The 16032-nt window shown below is 41.3% G+C and overlaps 1 protein-coding gene across 1 annotated transcript; it reads right to left on the reverse strand.

The window, feature by feature from the left end:
• Positions 1–6589: 6589 nt before the first annotated feature.
• Positions 6590–15395, reverse strand: atp1b3b (ATPase Na+/K+ transporting subunit beta 3b). Its single transcript, XM_059331623.1, has 7 exons — positions 15066–15395; positions 11122–11250; positions 10366–10464; positions 10100–10287; positions 9284–9334; positions 9115–9201; positions 6590–6818 (listed from the first exon to the last, which is right to left on the reverse strand). Exons 1-7 carry the CDS (start codon positions 15316–15318, stop codon positions 6651–6653), a joined length of 975 nt encoding a protein of 324 aa, XP_059187606.1. The 5' UTR covers positions 15319–15395; the 3' UTR covers positions 6590–6650.
• Between the last annotated feature and the right edge of the window lie 637 nt (positions 15396–16032).

Here is a 16032-nt window from a genome sequence, read left to right on the forward strand (position 1 = left end):
CAGCGTGACGTCCACACGTCTTAGTCAGAGATTTGATCTTAGACTATTGTATCTATGCCTGGAGCTGATAAAACTCTGTGGTGTTTTGATTTTGAATGGTGACAAAGCAAAACATGTTTAGACTACATAATGTATCATTTAAACATCATCCAAAAATAAATACACCCTGCGATCGTGAAATTCTTTAAACAAAATACTAGCCTAGGCTATAAAATGTTGTTGGCTTCTGCTGTTTACTGTTATCCAGCTCCGACACCAGAGCGTCAGCGTCTCCTTCACCAGTGGTGCTGCCCGAATAGAAACATTTCCAATCAGCGCTGCCACACACTCCTCTGACTAGGACATCATTATTAGTAAATGTAAAGAGGAGAATAATATATCTCCATCATAATAATAGCAATATTCGGATATTATATAGATTAGTAGGCTTTATATATCACCAGGTAATTACTCAAACCTCGCCGGGAGTTTAATGGTCCGCTACTTTGCTGAAAGCACCACTGATTTCCTTCTTTTTCTCTTTTTATGCTGCCAAACAAAACTAGTTTACTGTGTTGCAGCTGTTGGACGTCAGCGTTTCACTTTCCGCCTCTGAGAAATTCCTCTTCTTTTGGAATTAAAACTTACTTTAAAACATTGTTTACCTCCTTCAACCAAAAAGCTGTGAAAACTTCTAAGTCCGTGCTCCAAATGTAAAATTTTCAGTGAACTTGTTTGAGTTTATAACTATTACTATTACTATTAGTAGCCTACTATAGGCCTACTAGTACTTTAATTTAATAAACCTCCGTCGCTGCGTATTTCTTTAATATGTCTATATTGCCCCTGTTGTCATTTGTACCGGTGCACTTTGCTAATAAAGCTGACTTTAGGGGGTGAAAAAATCCTCTTTTTGGCCGTATTGCGCCCTTTGGTGTCGTAAACTCTGAAGGCGAGTCATCTGAATCGGGTATAGGGCGTGGTATTTAAATTACGCATGTTTCGAGCTGCCACATTTATCAACAGCCGATCATTCTTATGCTGTGGTTGGCGAGATACGATCGTTTGATAAATCACACGCGGACCCTGTCGTAAGATTAAATATACACTCAGATCTGGGCTCGTTTCTACGCTCGCTTGATAAATGAGGGCCAGTGTGTTTCTAAAAGGTAAATATAAAAATTTAAAAAATAATTTGATTCATTTATAAAATGTACAAAACAGTCTGTAAAAGGTACATATACATGTATATATTCAATTCAGTAATACAATGTAAAATAATGTGTCCATAAATGTTAAATACAAATATACAAATCTAAAGGAAAATTTTCAGGAATAAAATGTAAAAAATATGGTGCAATACAAACCTTGACCAGCAGGGGGCAGAATTCACCTCTAAAGAATCCCTGTTAAGGGAATTGCAACCTTTAAACTCAGTAAAAGAAATTAGAAAATAAAATTAAGAAAAATATAAAATCAAATACAATATCAAATACAGTGAATAATAAAAAATAAAAATAGAATAATAAAAAGAAAATATAAAATTTGATATATTATCAGATGAAAGAAAATATAATTAAACAAAATAACAACTTAGTTATCTTGAAACACACAGCCTCACTGTGGGAGCACCAGGACCAGCACCAGGGGCCTCGTGTATCAAAGAGTGCGTAGCTTTCATGCCGTACTCCCAAAACTAGAAAAGTACGTACGCAAACACGCCTCCACATGTATCAAACTGTGCTTACGCCAGGTTCAGCGCACCTTTCCGTGACACATCCCAACCAGCGTGGAACTGAGCGCACATGCACGAGCCACCAACCGCGCCGGCTCCTCCCGAAAATGAATACGCAAATGACTGTAAATTGCCAGCATGCCCGATTATCGACAAAACAATGGCAAATCGACTTACTGCCACTGTGCGCGAGGTGGACTTGGTGATCTCCGGGGCGGAGGCAGGAAAAATTTGCTTATTATTGCCTCTAGTCTTGGATCGGCATAAGGTGTCACTGTGGCTGTTAACGCAGCCGGATCAGAGACCTGCACCATGACCAGTGGCGGACTTGGACTGCGACAGGGGCAGGGGTGAAAAAATAAAAAGGGCACATTCAACAAGGGGCCCCACCAGCACGAAAAAAGCCATGATTCATTAAGTGCTCGAACCAAACCATCTAGGGGAGTCCGGGGGCATGCCCCCCCAGGAGAAAATTTGTAAATTTTTAAGTAAAATGCATCTATTTTCTGCACTTTGAGAGCTAAATGCAGGGGTGAAAGTAAGCCGGTATGGTCCGGTACTGCGTACCACTAAAAGATTCAGTGGCGGTACGCAGTATCAGGAAGATGGGAGAGCGGCTGTCTGCTATATGACCCTCATTCAAAGCCAGTCATGGCCGCACTCTGGGTCAGAAAATAGATGCGCTGGCAATATGCAGTCTTAAAAACTACTTTGTTTAAAAATTCCTTTTAACTCATTCTGAATAGTTTCTGAAGTGTCCGTGCTGTGTTTTAGTCCGTGCTGGACGGAGCCTTGGCCGGGCAGCTCCCTCTCTCCCCCTCCCCTCGGAGAGAGCCCGGTGGTCTCCTCTGCGCCCAGCCTTTGAAACGTGTACCGCACGTTCAATGTCTTTACGTTCATTGCAAAATGTCACAGTTAAAATCAGTAGGAGAGTAAGCAGTGTAGTTGTTATTTCACGTTTCATGTTATTTTGTTTAATTTTAACGATACAGAACAGCTCGGAAAATAAACTGCTTATGAGATAACGACCGGAGAGTTCACTCAGCAGTACGTGAGTGTGCATGCGCGTCTACTTCCGAAAAACAGCGGTTGCTATGGGCATCGGTGCGTTTGATTTAATGCACTGGGACGTTTTCCACAACTGGTCCACAGATGTCAAGAAACGCTGCTTGCGCCAGGACTTTTTAAAATGCATGAAGTGAAAGAGAGATGAAGGTTTTTGTAATAGTACCGGCAAGAATTTAAAACTACTTTCACCCCTGGCTAAATGAGAGCAAACATCTCACATAACATTATTCACAGTTGGGTGATATCGTATTATAGAATCTCTAGAGGGCACATCGTCATAATTTATTGTATAAAGGGGCACCCTAGAGGGCAATCAATACGTTTTTTCATGTGTAAAATTATATTAAAATTAATTAAAATGTAACTGTCTGTTTCCAGTCACAAATTTCACTGCAGGTTCATTCTACAGGACTTCAGGTATATTCTCACAAAATCACAGGAATTTTTTACTGTGGAAATTCATAATAAATTGCATTTGAATATTTACTGTACAGTAAAATATTACATTATATTTTTTTTAAATAATTAAAATTAAACTGTCTGTTTCCAGTCACTAATTCCACTTCAGCTACATTTTACAGGACCTCGGATATATTCTCATAAACTTACAGGACTTTTCACTGTGGAAATTCATGATAAAATACACTTAAATTTTTACTGTACATTATACATTATATATATTTTTTTTAATCATTTAAATTAAACTGTCTGTTTCCAGTCACTAATTTCACTGCAGGTTCATTCTACATGACCTTAGGTATATTCTCACAAATTTACAGGCTTTTTCACTATAGAAATTCATAATAAATGCACTTGAATATTTTACTGTACAGTAAATGTTCAAGTGCATTTTTTAAATGAATTTCCACAGTTAAAAGTCCTGTAAGTTTACTAGTTTTTCCCCCTGACACCTGAACCACATAGTCAAAGGTCTGTGGTCCAGGTCCTGCTTCAACACAGTCTCAGATCTGTGGTCCAGGGGGACCTGTGGCCTGACAGCCTCACCTCCATCAGGGATCAGATTCATAATCAGATTTAAATGTAGAATATAATTTTTATATCAGACTAAAATTCAGACAATATGCCACAAAAAACTCTTCAGTGTTACTCTGAGCTGATTCAGGTCTGAGGGCGAGCCGGACCTTCAGCTGGAGGCCAAGGAGCGGTTGTTTTGGAGAGACCTGGACCACCTGGACCAGTGGAGCGTTCTTATTGTTTTTCAGAGGTTTTGTTACTTTGAGCATTAATGTTGAGTTTTTTTACATTACATTACATTACATGTCATTTAGCAGACACTTTTGTCCAAAGCGACTTACAATAAGTGCATTCAACCTGATGGTACTAGACATAGACCATAGGAATCGAGTAAGTACATAACTTTAAGAGCTAACTGTCATTGCTAAGGAGTGCTATATGTTAAAGAAGAAAAGAAGAGAAAAGAATAAGAACTTTTTTTTTTTTTTTTTAAATATATATATCTGTTAGGTGACCATGACTTAACCGAGGTATTGTTGGAAGAGATAGGTCTTCAGCCTGCGGCGGAAGATGTACAGGCTGTCTGAGGTCCTGATGTCGGTGGGGAGCTCGTTCCACCATTTTTCTCTGCTGTTGTAATATTTCATGTTGACAAACCAAACCATGGAAGCAGTGATTAGAAAATGAATCCAACATTTCTTGATCTTGGTGTTTATTTGCAGCAGTGACATCATTGCCTCGTTTCTTCAAAACAAACAGAACTCAGAGTTTCATCAGTTACATTATACCAACATATCATATATATCATTTATATCATAAATATCATAAATATATAACGGAAGTCACAGGAAACAAACTACAGCAGGTAAAACATATTTAATAAATAAGGAGGTGATCCCAGCAGGTGGAGCAGTGTCATTATATTATATATTTAATATTCATCCTGTTCTTATCATCTTATTCTTAGTTTTCAGAATTAACCCTTTAGTTCAGCTGAAAGATTCTTTAATATTCTCTAACATTTTGTGTCTGAGCTGAAAGTTTAAGTTATTTTTGAAACGTTAAACGATATATAGTAAAATATTATTATATTACATTATTAAAGTCAGCTTTTCTTTTTGTGCCTTTTCTGTTGACACACAGGACAGTTGTTGTTGTTGTGCTATTGTTGTGCTGTTGTTGTCGTTGAACTGTTGTTGCTGTGCTGTTGTTGTTGTGCTGTTGTTGTTGTGCTGTTGTTGTCTTGCTGTTGTTGTGCTGTTGTTGTTGTTGTTGTTGTTGTGCTATTGTTGTTGTTTTTATCGCTTATATCTAGTCAGAGTTTAGTCCCGTTTTGGGCCCAAATACTAAAAACTGTCTGATAAATAAAAACTCATTATAAAATGATTTTCATTGGATATCATTAAATAACAATCACAGTTTTCCTCATTTTTTTATTTTTCCTTATTTAACTTTAGAGAAAAGTTTTAATCTGATCTACAAATGTAAAAGTTCTACATATTTACCAAAGAATGTCCGCACCAAATGGACCAAGAGACTTCAGCCGGATCAGAGCACGACGTGTCCTCATTAACTGAATCGAGTCCAGATCTAGTCTAAATCTAGTCCAGATCTAGTCTAAATCTGGTCCAGATCTAGTCTTAATCTATTCCAGATATAGTCAAGATTACTATTAGCTACATTGAACTGTTCTTTATATAAAAGAGGAACCAGTTTGAACCAGTTTTCTGTTGCTGACCTCGTTTGAATCAGGTTTCTCTACAAATATAAAATTTAAAATGTTCAGATTCCAGCTGAAAACTGAAAATAGTTCCATCTTGATTGAGGTTTTATAAATATTTTAAATGTTGTAAAAATGTTTCCAGGTTAAAGAAGACGAATGATCAGACAAAATGTAAACTTTAGTTCTGTGGTGATGTTTCTGCTGCTGGGATCAGATTTCTGTTTTTATCACTTTATCACTTTATACATCAAGTTTAAAACAACACAAGCAACACAGACCTGATCTGCTCCGAGTCCCACACCACATCTGGACCACTGACAACATCTGGCTGACCTCTGAACCCATCAGGGCTGAACCAGGCTCAGGTCTGTGACAGATCAGGTGTGAACCAGGTTAAGGTCTGTGACAGACTACGTCTGAACCAGGTTGAGGTCTGTGACAGACCAGATCTGAACCAGGTTTAGGTCTGAACCAGGCTGAGGTCTGTGGCCGACCATGTCTGAACCAGGTTTAGGTCTGTGACAGACCAGGTCTGAACCAGGCTCAGGTCTGCGACAGACCAGGTCTGAACCGGGTTTAGGTCTGAACCAGGTTAAGGTCTGTGACAGACCAGGCCTGAACCAGGTTTAGGTCTGTGACAGACCAGATTTGAACCAGGTTTAGGTCTGAACCAGGCTCAGGTCTGTGACCGACCAGATCTGAACCAGGTTTAGGTCTGAACCAGGCTCAGGTCTGTGACCGATCAGATCTGAACCTGGTTAAGGTCTATGACAGACCAGGTCTGAACCAGGTTAAGGTCTGTGACAGACCAGATTTGAACCAGGTTTAGGTCTGAACCAGGCTCAGGTCTGTGACCGACCAGATCTGAACCAGGTTTAGGTCTGAACCAGGCTCAGATCTGAACCAGGTTTAGGTCTGAACCAGGCTCAGGTCTGTGACCGACCAGGTCTGAACCAGGCTCAGGTCTGTGATCGACCAGGTCTGAACCAGGTTTAGGTCTGTGACAGACCAGGTGTGAACCAGCTTTTGTCATTGGTCTAGATCTGGTTTCCTCAAGAGAGTCTGAACAGGAAGAACCAGATTCAGATGTGGATTAGATCAGGTCTGGATTACAACTTGTCTCGACATTAGCGTCCAGTTCAAACCCAGATCCTGGTCTGGCAGATCCGGTTACTCTGAGACTTTGATACGGAACACGACCCGGCCCAGATACTTGTCCCGGTCGTCGTTGTTCCGGAGGTTTGAACCCTCGACTTTACACTCCACCGTCTGCTCCACGTTCAGGTCTTCTTTGGACAAAAGCAGCTGGACCGCCACCAGAGGCTGCACGTAGTCCGCCTGGGGAGAGAGAGGGAGTCACACCGAGCTCTATGTGCAACAGAATACAGGAATTGTATTTGTAAGAGACAGATAATGTAATGTTATCTGGATCGTTTGTCATCTGGACTCTGGATCTCCACAGTCTCCCTACATAAATAAATAAGTCTGGGGAAAGGTTTTCTCAAACCGGTACACCATGACTCCAAAACCCTCAGCCAGATCAGCCTGGACCCTGGGACCAGACCCTGGACAGACTGTCAGACTGTCCCTCCAGCCTTTAACTAAACATATTAATATACAGACTTTATCATTTAGATAAACTATCAATAACAAGCAGAAACTGTGACGATCAGTGACATGGGCTGCGTCTCATCTCCCTTAATTTTCGCCTCCTCTATCCTCTATCCTCGCTTGAACCGGAAGTTCTTTCGCGGGCGCCATCTTTACGACCGTCCCAAAGCTCTTATTTGTGATCGGAGGATAGAGGATAGAGGATAGAGGAGGCATATCGGAGGAGGCACAAGCGAGGATACGAGAGAATCCTATGCGGAAGTCTTTTAGCGGTGGCCCCGCCCCCTGACTTATTGAATAGACGCAGCAGCTGATCGGACTGATGTTATACATCGCAACATCGCTGTAGTTTCATACCGGAGTGAAGACAGATCACAGATTAAACTAAAGTGTGTTACCACAAGTTTTATATTTTATTTATATGATTCACCATGTAGTTAAAATCTGTTTTATTGTGACTCTGAACAACAAAAACACCACAAACATAAGTCTACATTTATAATAAATTAAGAGAAAGATAGCTTTAGAAGTTTTTTTTCCTTTTCGTGATCTGTTTTATTATATATTAATATATTATTAAAGTAAAAAAAACAGTAGAGAGTATGAGAGTCTGTCTGTCAGCAAGAAACACTTTTACATTGTTTGTCATTTTCATCCGTCCCACGCGAGGCTGATCATTCCTGAGTGACATAATTCACATTTTACCTTAATCATATAACCTAATAAAATATTGGCCGGTGTTCAGCGGACACAATCATGTTCTGGGATATTAAATAATTAATTTATCACCAGGATCGTCTACTACGACAGCGTATTAGGGCCGTATATGAAAAAATAAATATATATGGACCCAGGGGAGAGGGACCCAGCCACCATGGCATGATTAAAAACACATAACATGAGGTGATGTTATGACATCACCACATTTCATTCCTTTCTACCTGCGGGATGTCTCCTCTTCTCCATCACTCGCTCTGTTTTGGGTGTTTTATCAGAGTGATCCGACTGACGCTCCCCTCCTCCTTGCGTTCACACGAAGCGATCTCTTTCAGACCTCCTCTGCTCCTTGCTTGACAGCTACAGTGTAACGTTCGTCTAAACTTATTTCACAGCAGCAGGTTTATTGTTCCCAGCCTTCATTCCTCACGGGCATTCTCATGTGGTGCGTCTTTACGCGTGCCATGGAGCCGGGTTTATGGAATCTTTATTCATCTTTGAAGTGTGTGTGTGTGTGTGTGCTTGCATTTGTGGCACTGGACAGACCCAGTGAGGCATGGACCAGTATTATCCCCCTCCCCTGGATCCGTTTTTTTTTTTCATACTTGGCCCTAATAGTCGTCCTAATATATACAGAAGCAAATAATAATAAATAAATAATATAAAGAAAGGCATTCCCGTGCCCCTGAGCTGGACACAGTTCACAGTATAAATACACAATGGAGGTTGTTATTCATGTGCAGGTGTTTGTTAAACAGAGAAAACACTTATTATTATTAGTGCATGTCTCCAGCTGTTAAAGCGACTGACAGCTGTGATCTGCTGCCGCCGTCATTAGAAACGGACGTCGCTTCACGTGACGCTCCGGAGGGAAGGACATCTCATTTCTCTTAAATCGTTTCCTCTCTAGGCGCAAGTGAGGGAAGCAGGGATGCGAAATAAGGGACATAAGACGCAGCCATGGTATCAGGAACAACCTCTGGACTTTATCTCATACAGAGGTAGTTCCAGTCTGGATGTTAGCGCTGCCTGCTGGTGGACCTGCAGCTCTACAGCAGCCTGTTGCTATCCTTGGTACTGTTACGCTCAATGCTGCAGAACCACTTTCTCTCAACGGAAGAAGATTTTAAAAATCTGAATCACAATCTGAGTGATTAAGGTTGTGTTCCAGCCCAAAGCACGTCTGGGCCACACCCCAGGTTCTGCCCACATACCCATGGGCTTCGCTCCCAGCCTACCAGGCTCCGCCACATACCCACAGGCTCTGCCCTCAGCCTACCAGGCTCCAACCACAGTGTGTACTTACGTGGAGCTTCTTTCCATAGTACGGGAAAAACATTTTATCCAGACGACCTTCTGATGGGAAGTATTGCATCTGGAGCGGACTGTCTCTCTGCCAGAGACACCAAGACACAAATTAGACATCATTCAGACACAGGTGCATCATGGGACAGCTGTTTGTGTAAACATGTTACCTTGGCAGTGCAGTTAATGTATGGGTCTCCCTGAGGCTTCAGCCCGATGACCTGCAGACAGGCAGACAGGCAGGTTTTTATCATGTTAGCTTGTTTGTTATATAATTACATGGCCTGCAAAACGGTGTGAAACTAGAGTCTAGAGACAACTTATCTTTCTAACCCTGTATTGTTTTAACTGTGTATGTTGGCCTCGGGTTTACCAGAGTCGGCTAAAGGACGCTAACGCCGGTGAATTAGCCGTGAGCTAACTGTATCCCACATCAGACACTTTCATCTCCTTGCTGTAAAACAATAAAACAATGGGCGTTCCCGAGTTTTTCGGAGTAGATTGGATGTTTCTGGGTAAGCCAAATAAAAATCACCATTATCAACCACCGTTATCAAAACACCTGGATCGTTCTTCTGTCCTTCACAATAAGATTCAGTACAGTAAAAATACAGATGTATTTTAAGATCGTTGCCCGAGCGTTCTTACTGCTTTCTCTCATCAGAGTTACTTTGGTATTGTAATTAGACATGTAAATCTTAATGTACATAAATTAAATTTCACACGTAGATTGTATAAATCATAGTGTATAAATCAATGATACCTAAACTGGTGGTGGCAATCTTATTCCAAATGACCGTAAAAACACAAAAGAGTGCGGCATTGCAGATGTGTTGATCAGGGATACAGTCTCTATAACTGACAGAACAATAAACTATGAAGTTTCATGAGTTTCAAACACAATGAGTCAGTCAGTCAGTCAACCAGTCAGTCACTCTACAGTAAGTCAGTCAGTCAGACCTGTACCCCCTGACTGTTGTACTAACCCGGTTCATCTTGATCAGGATGCAGGGTTTACCCTCAGCGAAGCCGAAGCTGGTGTCGGGCAGACCGGAGCACTGCCGCAGCGTGCTGCGTTTAAACTGACAGACTTTCTTCACCGGCTCGTTGTCCTGCTCTGTGTACTCTCCCACCAGACACAAGTCGTTCCTCTCCTGGACACTGTCGTTATAACCTGCAGAGGGAACGACAGGATGCTGTCTCACACCTCATCATGTCTATAAACCCTCCCCGTGTCTCAGGATTTACTCACGCTGCAGCAGCTGGTGCAGCTGCTGGACATACTGCTGGTAGTCCGTCGGGTCGCTGCGGTTGAAGGAGATATCGGCAGCATGAGGACGAATAACCAGACCTGCACCCAACAAAAACATGTTTCATTCATATCAAACCGTGAAGTGAGAAGTTATTCGAACAGCAGACTCTGCTGCTTCAGGTTCAGTAAAGCCTGAAGTAGAGATGTAACGATATGAAAATTTCATATCACGATTATCATGACCAAAATGATCACGGTTATTAATATTATCAAGGTGTTGTTAAATGTGTTCAAAATGTTCAAAAAGTACTGAACACACACTGAAATCTTTTAAACAAGTTTTATTTTAAAAAAAGAATACTTTTTAAACAAAGTAATGTGGCAGAAATATTAAAATAATACCATAAATAAATAAATGAAAATAAATGTGAAAATTGTGCAAGATGGCCCCTTGTGGCCATAAGTGGTACTTGTGCACTTTGGGTATGTAGATAAAAAATAACAGAAAGGACAATTTCAGTGTTTGTTGTGCCTAAGATAGAAATCAAATGTGTAAATGATCACATTAAACAAAGTACTGTGGATGTTTACAATTCAACCACATGTAAACAAATCTTTAGTGCAGGTGTTTAAAATAACATAAACCCTTTACAAATCAAATAGGGTGGTAGTATTAACCGTCAGAAATCTTTCCGCGGTTTACTGTTACACCGGTAATCCTTACATCCCTAGCCTGAAGATAAAAACAGGACTCACCTGGACTGGACACTCGGTCCTGGTAGCGGGGGACGTCCTCGCTCAGCGTCTGTAGCATCACCCACATGGTGAGACAAAACATTCCTGCCAGAAACCCGTAGAAGACGAGGTAGAAGAGGAGGATGAGACCTGAAGGACACAACCAAAACAAACTTTATTCAAACAAAAAGTCAGAAAGAGGCTAAAAATAAACAAAGCCAAGACATGCTGCAGTGCATTCCGGGTAGTTAAAATGAGCTGAGTGTGTGTGTGTGTGTGTGTGTGTGTGTGTGTGTAGGTGTCCATTACATTTCTCAGTTCATGCCAGGAAGACATTTTAACGGATTGTATGACCTCAGTGACACAGGTGCACACACACACACACACACACACACACACACACACACACACACACACACACACAGATACAGTGACATTTGACCATCAGGTGTGTGTGTGCGTGTGTGTGTGTGTGTGTGTGTGTTGCAGTCAGTCAAACCTGAAGAAGGTCACACCTGTCAGACAGGCTTCTGTTATTTCATTCTCACACTGAAATATATAATATAATAATAATAATAATATTCATAATAATAATAATAATATAACTTAATCCTAATAATATATATAACTAGGACTGCAAGCAGTACTGAACGGGTCCTCGCCGTACACGCGTCGGGGCATGCTGCCGTCGAGGTGTGTGCATTACAGGGGCCAGTCTATACCACCCCTATGAATTACATTGCCTTAAGTGTTATGGTCTGGGCACAGTGGCACTTATTAAATTAAACTGCTGCCAGAGCGCCACCTAGGGGCCAATCAATAAAATCTTCAAGAGTTATCCTCAGGAGGGCATTGACAATAAGTATAACAAGTTTGGTGTTAATCCGACCAACCAATTTGGAGATATAAAATACTTCAATCTAAAGAGCGCACCCAGTGGTCATTGGCCAAAATTTTGCACAGAGCCTCAGGGGCTCATGAGGAAGTAGAGTTTCATGTCATTCAGACACACCAATGTGGAGATATGCAACTTCGTGTTTTGTGTTGATAATAGCACCACCTGCAGGAAGTTGTTATTTAATAACTTGAGTATTCTTTGGGTTATCAAAATTCTTTTAATAACTTTGTGTTATGAGGGTCCATAGATGCTGTGTGCAGAGTTTGGTGCAAAACGGTGAAATTGCCTAGGAGGAGTTCGAAAAAGTAGGTTTGCGACATTTTGCGAATTTACGGAAAAAAACTCTTGGGCCTATATCACGAGATTCAGCACAAGTCAATCGCGTGGATGTAATGTTTTTGAATGTGCGATAAAGTATGTGGGAGTTATTAGCCAAAACGCACTTTCCTTTATTATAGCACCACCTAGTGGTGAAAATTCAGGATGACAATAGATTACAAAAATTTTCGCCAGGTGTGACTTATATTTAAAGTTTCATGAGTTTTGGGGTATGTTCAGGCAGTGAAAAATGCGATCAAATGCTCGGGCCCTAACTAGACCTGAGCAGGTATCAACGGGGTACAGCCCTCCAGGCGCCCCACGGAGGCCCAGGTGCTGCAGGTACAGTGCCACCTGGTGGCTGAATGGCACCACATGTTGCACAGAGCCTCAGAGATTGTTTCCAGGTTTCGTATTAATTATCAAAGTTTTTAAAAAAAAACTGTTTAGTCACAGGGTGCTACAGATTCTATCAGCTCAATTTCTCAGTTTTTCTTTTTCTCGATTTTGCGGAAAAACACAACAAGAAAATACTGAAAACACACCATACTGGGAACATACTGGGAAAAACCTGGACACAAACTGGAAACACACCAGGAATATGCTGGAAACACACCGGGAACACATTGGGAACATAGTGGAAACACAATGGGAACACAACAGAAACACACGGGGGAAATGCGGGAAACATACTGGACACATACTGGAAACATACTGGAAACACACCAGGAACACTTTGGTAACATACTGGAAACACACTGGAAGCACACCAGGAACACAACAGAAACACACCAGGAACATAATGGAAACACAACAGAAACACACCGGGAACATACTGGGAACATAGTTGAAACACATTGGAAACACACTGGGAACATACTGGAAACACACCAGGAAAATACTGGGAAAACACCGGGAACATACTGGGAATATAATGGAAACACACCGGGAAATAACTACTGGGAAAAACCTGGACACAAAGTGGAAACACACCAGGAACACATTGGGAACACACCGGGAACACAGTGAGAACATACTGGAAACATTACACAGAGAACACAACAGAACCACAGGGAACACACTGGGAAAATACTGGGAACATAATGGAAACACAACAGAAACACACCGGGAACATACTGGGCACATAATGGAAACACACCGGGAACATACTGGAAACACACTGGGAACGCACAGGGAACACACTGGGAACACACAGGGAACATACTGGAAACACACCGGGAACACATTGGGAACATACTGGGGAAATACTGGAAACACACCGGGAAAATACTGGGAACACACCAGGAACATAACAGAAACACACCGGGAACATACTGGAAGCAAACCAGTAACACACCGGGAACATACTGAGAACACATCGGGAACACACTGGAAACATACTGGAAACACAACTGGAACATACTTGAAACACACTGGGAACACACTGGAAACATACCGGGAACAAACTGGGAACATACTGGAAAAACACTGGGAACACACAAGGTGATGGGTGACAGGTGTGACAGATGTGACAGGTGATGTGTGACAGGTGATGGGTGTGACAGGTCTGACAGTTGTGACAGGTGATGGGTGTGTCAAGTGACTGGTGTGACAGATGAAAGTTGTGACAGGTGAAAGGTGTGACAGGTGATGGGTGTGTTAAGTGACAGGTGTGACAGGTGATGGGTGTGACAAGTGACAGGTGAAAGGTGTGACATGTGATGGGTGTGACAGGTAAAAGGTGTGACAGATGACAGGTGTGACAGGTGTGATGGGTGTGACAAGTGACAGATGTGACAGGTGAAATGTGGGACAGGTGAAAGGTGTGACAAGTGAAAGGTGTGACAGGTTAAAGGTGTGACAAGTGAAAGGTGTGACAGGTTAAAGGTGTGACAAGTGAAAGGTGTGACAGGTTAAAGGTGTGACAGGTGTGACAAGTGACAGGCGTGACAGGTGAAAAGTGTGACAGGTGTTATCTACTTCACCTGTTAATCGATACAGTCTAATTGTGAATATTTTCTTGTCTTACGTTTTTTCTCATATATATTTTCTTGTGTATTTTCAGGGTTTACGCTAAATTCTGCGCACCGCTCCTTCTGAATTGCGTTATTCTTTTTTTAAACTCTGTAGCAGTGACCACAGCAGGAGGCAGGAGATTTCTTTATTTTTCTATATCTTCTTCTGATTATTTTATAAATATATATGGCTAGAAAGATATAGGAAGTGACACCATAAAAGTAACAACCTTTGACTATACTGTACATGTTTACTACAATAATAATAATAACATATAGATAAACTGTACATGTTAAGTATAATAATAATAATATATGAACTGTACATGTTTACTATACTACTTCTACTAATAATATATAGATAAACTGTCCATGTTAAGTATAATAATAATAATAATAATATATAAACTGTACATGTTTACTATAATACAGGCCTAATAATATTAATAATGATAATAATATAGATATGCTGTACATGTACTATAATATATATATATATATATATATATATATATATATATATATTTCATAGTCATTTAATAATAATCAGCAGCATTTAAATACAGAAATTAAAATCAATAACACTGTCTAATAATTGATCCTCTTTACACACACGCACGGACACAAACACACACACACACACACACACACACACACACACCCGGCCCGCTTCCCAGCAAAGGGAAGCGGGCCCTGAGGGACGGACCGACGGACGGACGGACTGACTGTCTCACCCCAGCTGCTGGCGGTCCGGCCCATGAACTCTCCAGTTCTCCGGTTGTAGATAAAATCCTTCCAGGACTCCTTCGGTTCCTCCTTCTTTCCTTCCTTCTTCTCCTCTTTCCTCTCCTCATTTTTATTCTCTTTCTCCTCCGCCTTCAGCTCCTCTTTCACCTCCTCTTTCGGCTCCTGGTTCTGCCCCTGGTCCTTGTCCTGATCCTGGTTCTGGTCCTGATCCTGGTTCTGGTCCTGCGGGCTGGACGACATGCTGGTGCGGTGGGTCGGGCTAATTACCAGAGAGCGGGCTGAGAGTCGTCAGACCAGAGCAGAGCTGCACACACACACACACACACACACACACACGCACACACACACACACACACACACACACACACACACACACACACACACACACATGCCTACACACACGGACTGCAGTAGAACGAGGCGCATGCGCACTGCCGAGCCCCGGGGTGACGATGCTCTGATTCTATAATAACACTTAATATTCCTATAATAAACCCATCCGGTTTATTATTATTAAAGACAGAAACACTTAATGTTCAAAATCATCAATGATAGCTTCACAATGTGCAGAATCTAATATTAATAGTGTAATATAATAAAATACAATATAATGTAATACAATATAATGTAATATCATATAATGTAATAGAATGTAATAAAATATTATATAATATCATATAATCTCAGTTTGACATTAAAACAGAAAGACAAAAGAACAGATATAAACAGCTGCTGTAAAATAATAATAAAATAATTTCACATCCAACTGAACTTATGTAATCACGCCAGCACGTCACATGACCAGCAGGGCTGCATGCCATTGGACGACAGCAGGGCGATGTCGTTTGATGTCACACACACCAGGAGGGAGGAAGGCACGTGAGGAGGAGAGGAGACAAGGACACAAGGAGATAAGGAGATGAGGAGATAAAGAGACGAGACAAGGACACAAGG

Source organism: Centropristis striata, chromosome 4, assembly GCF_030273125.1.
Source record: "Centropristis striata isolate RG_2023a ecotype Rhode Island chromosome 4, C.striata_1.0, whole genome shotgun sequence".
NCBI lineage: Eukaryota > Metazoa > Chordata > Actinopteri > Perciformes > Serranidae > Centropristis > Centropristis striata.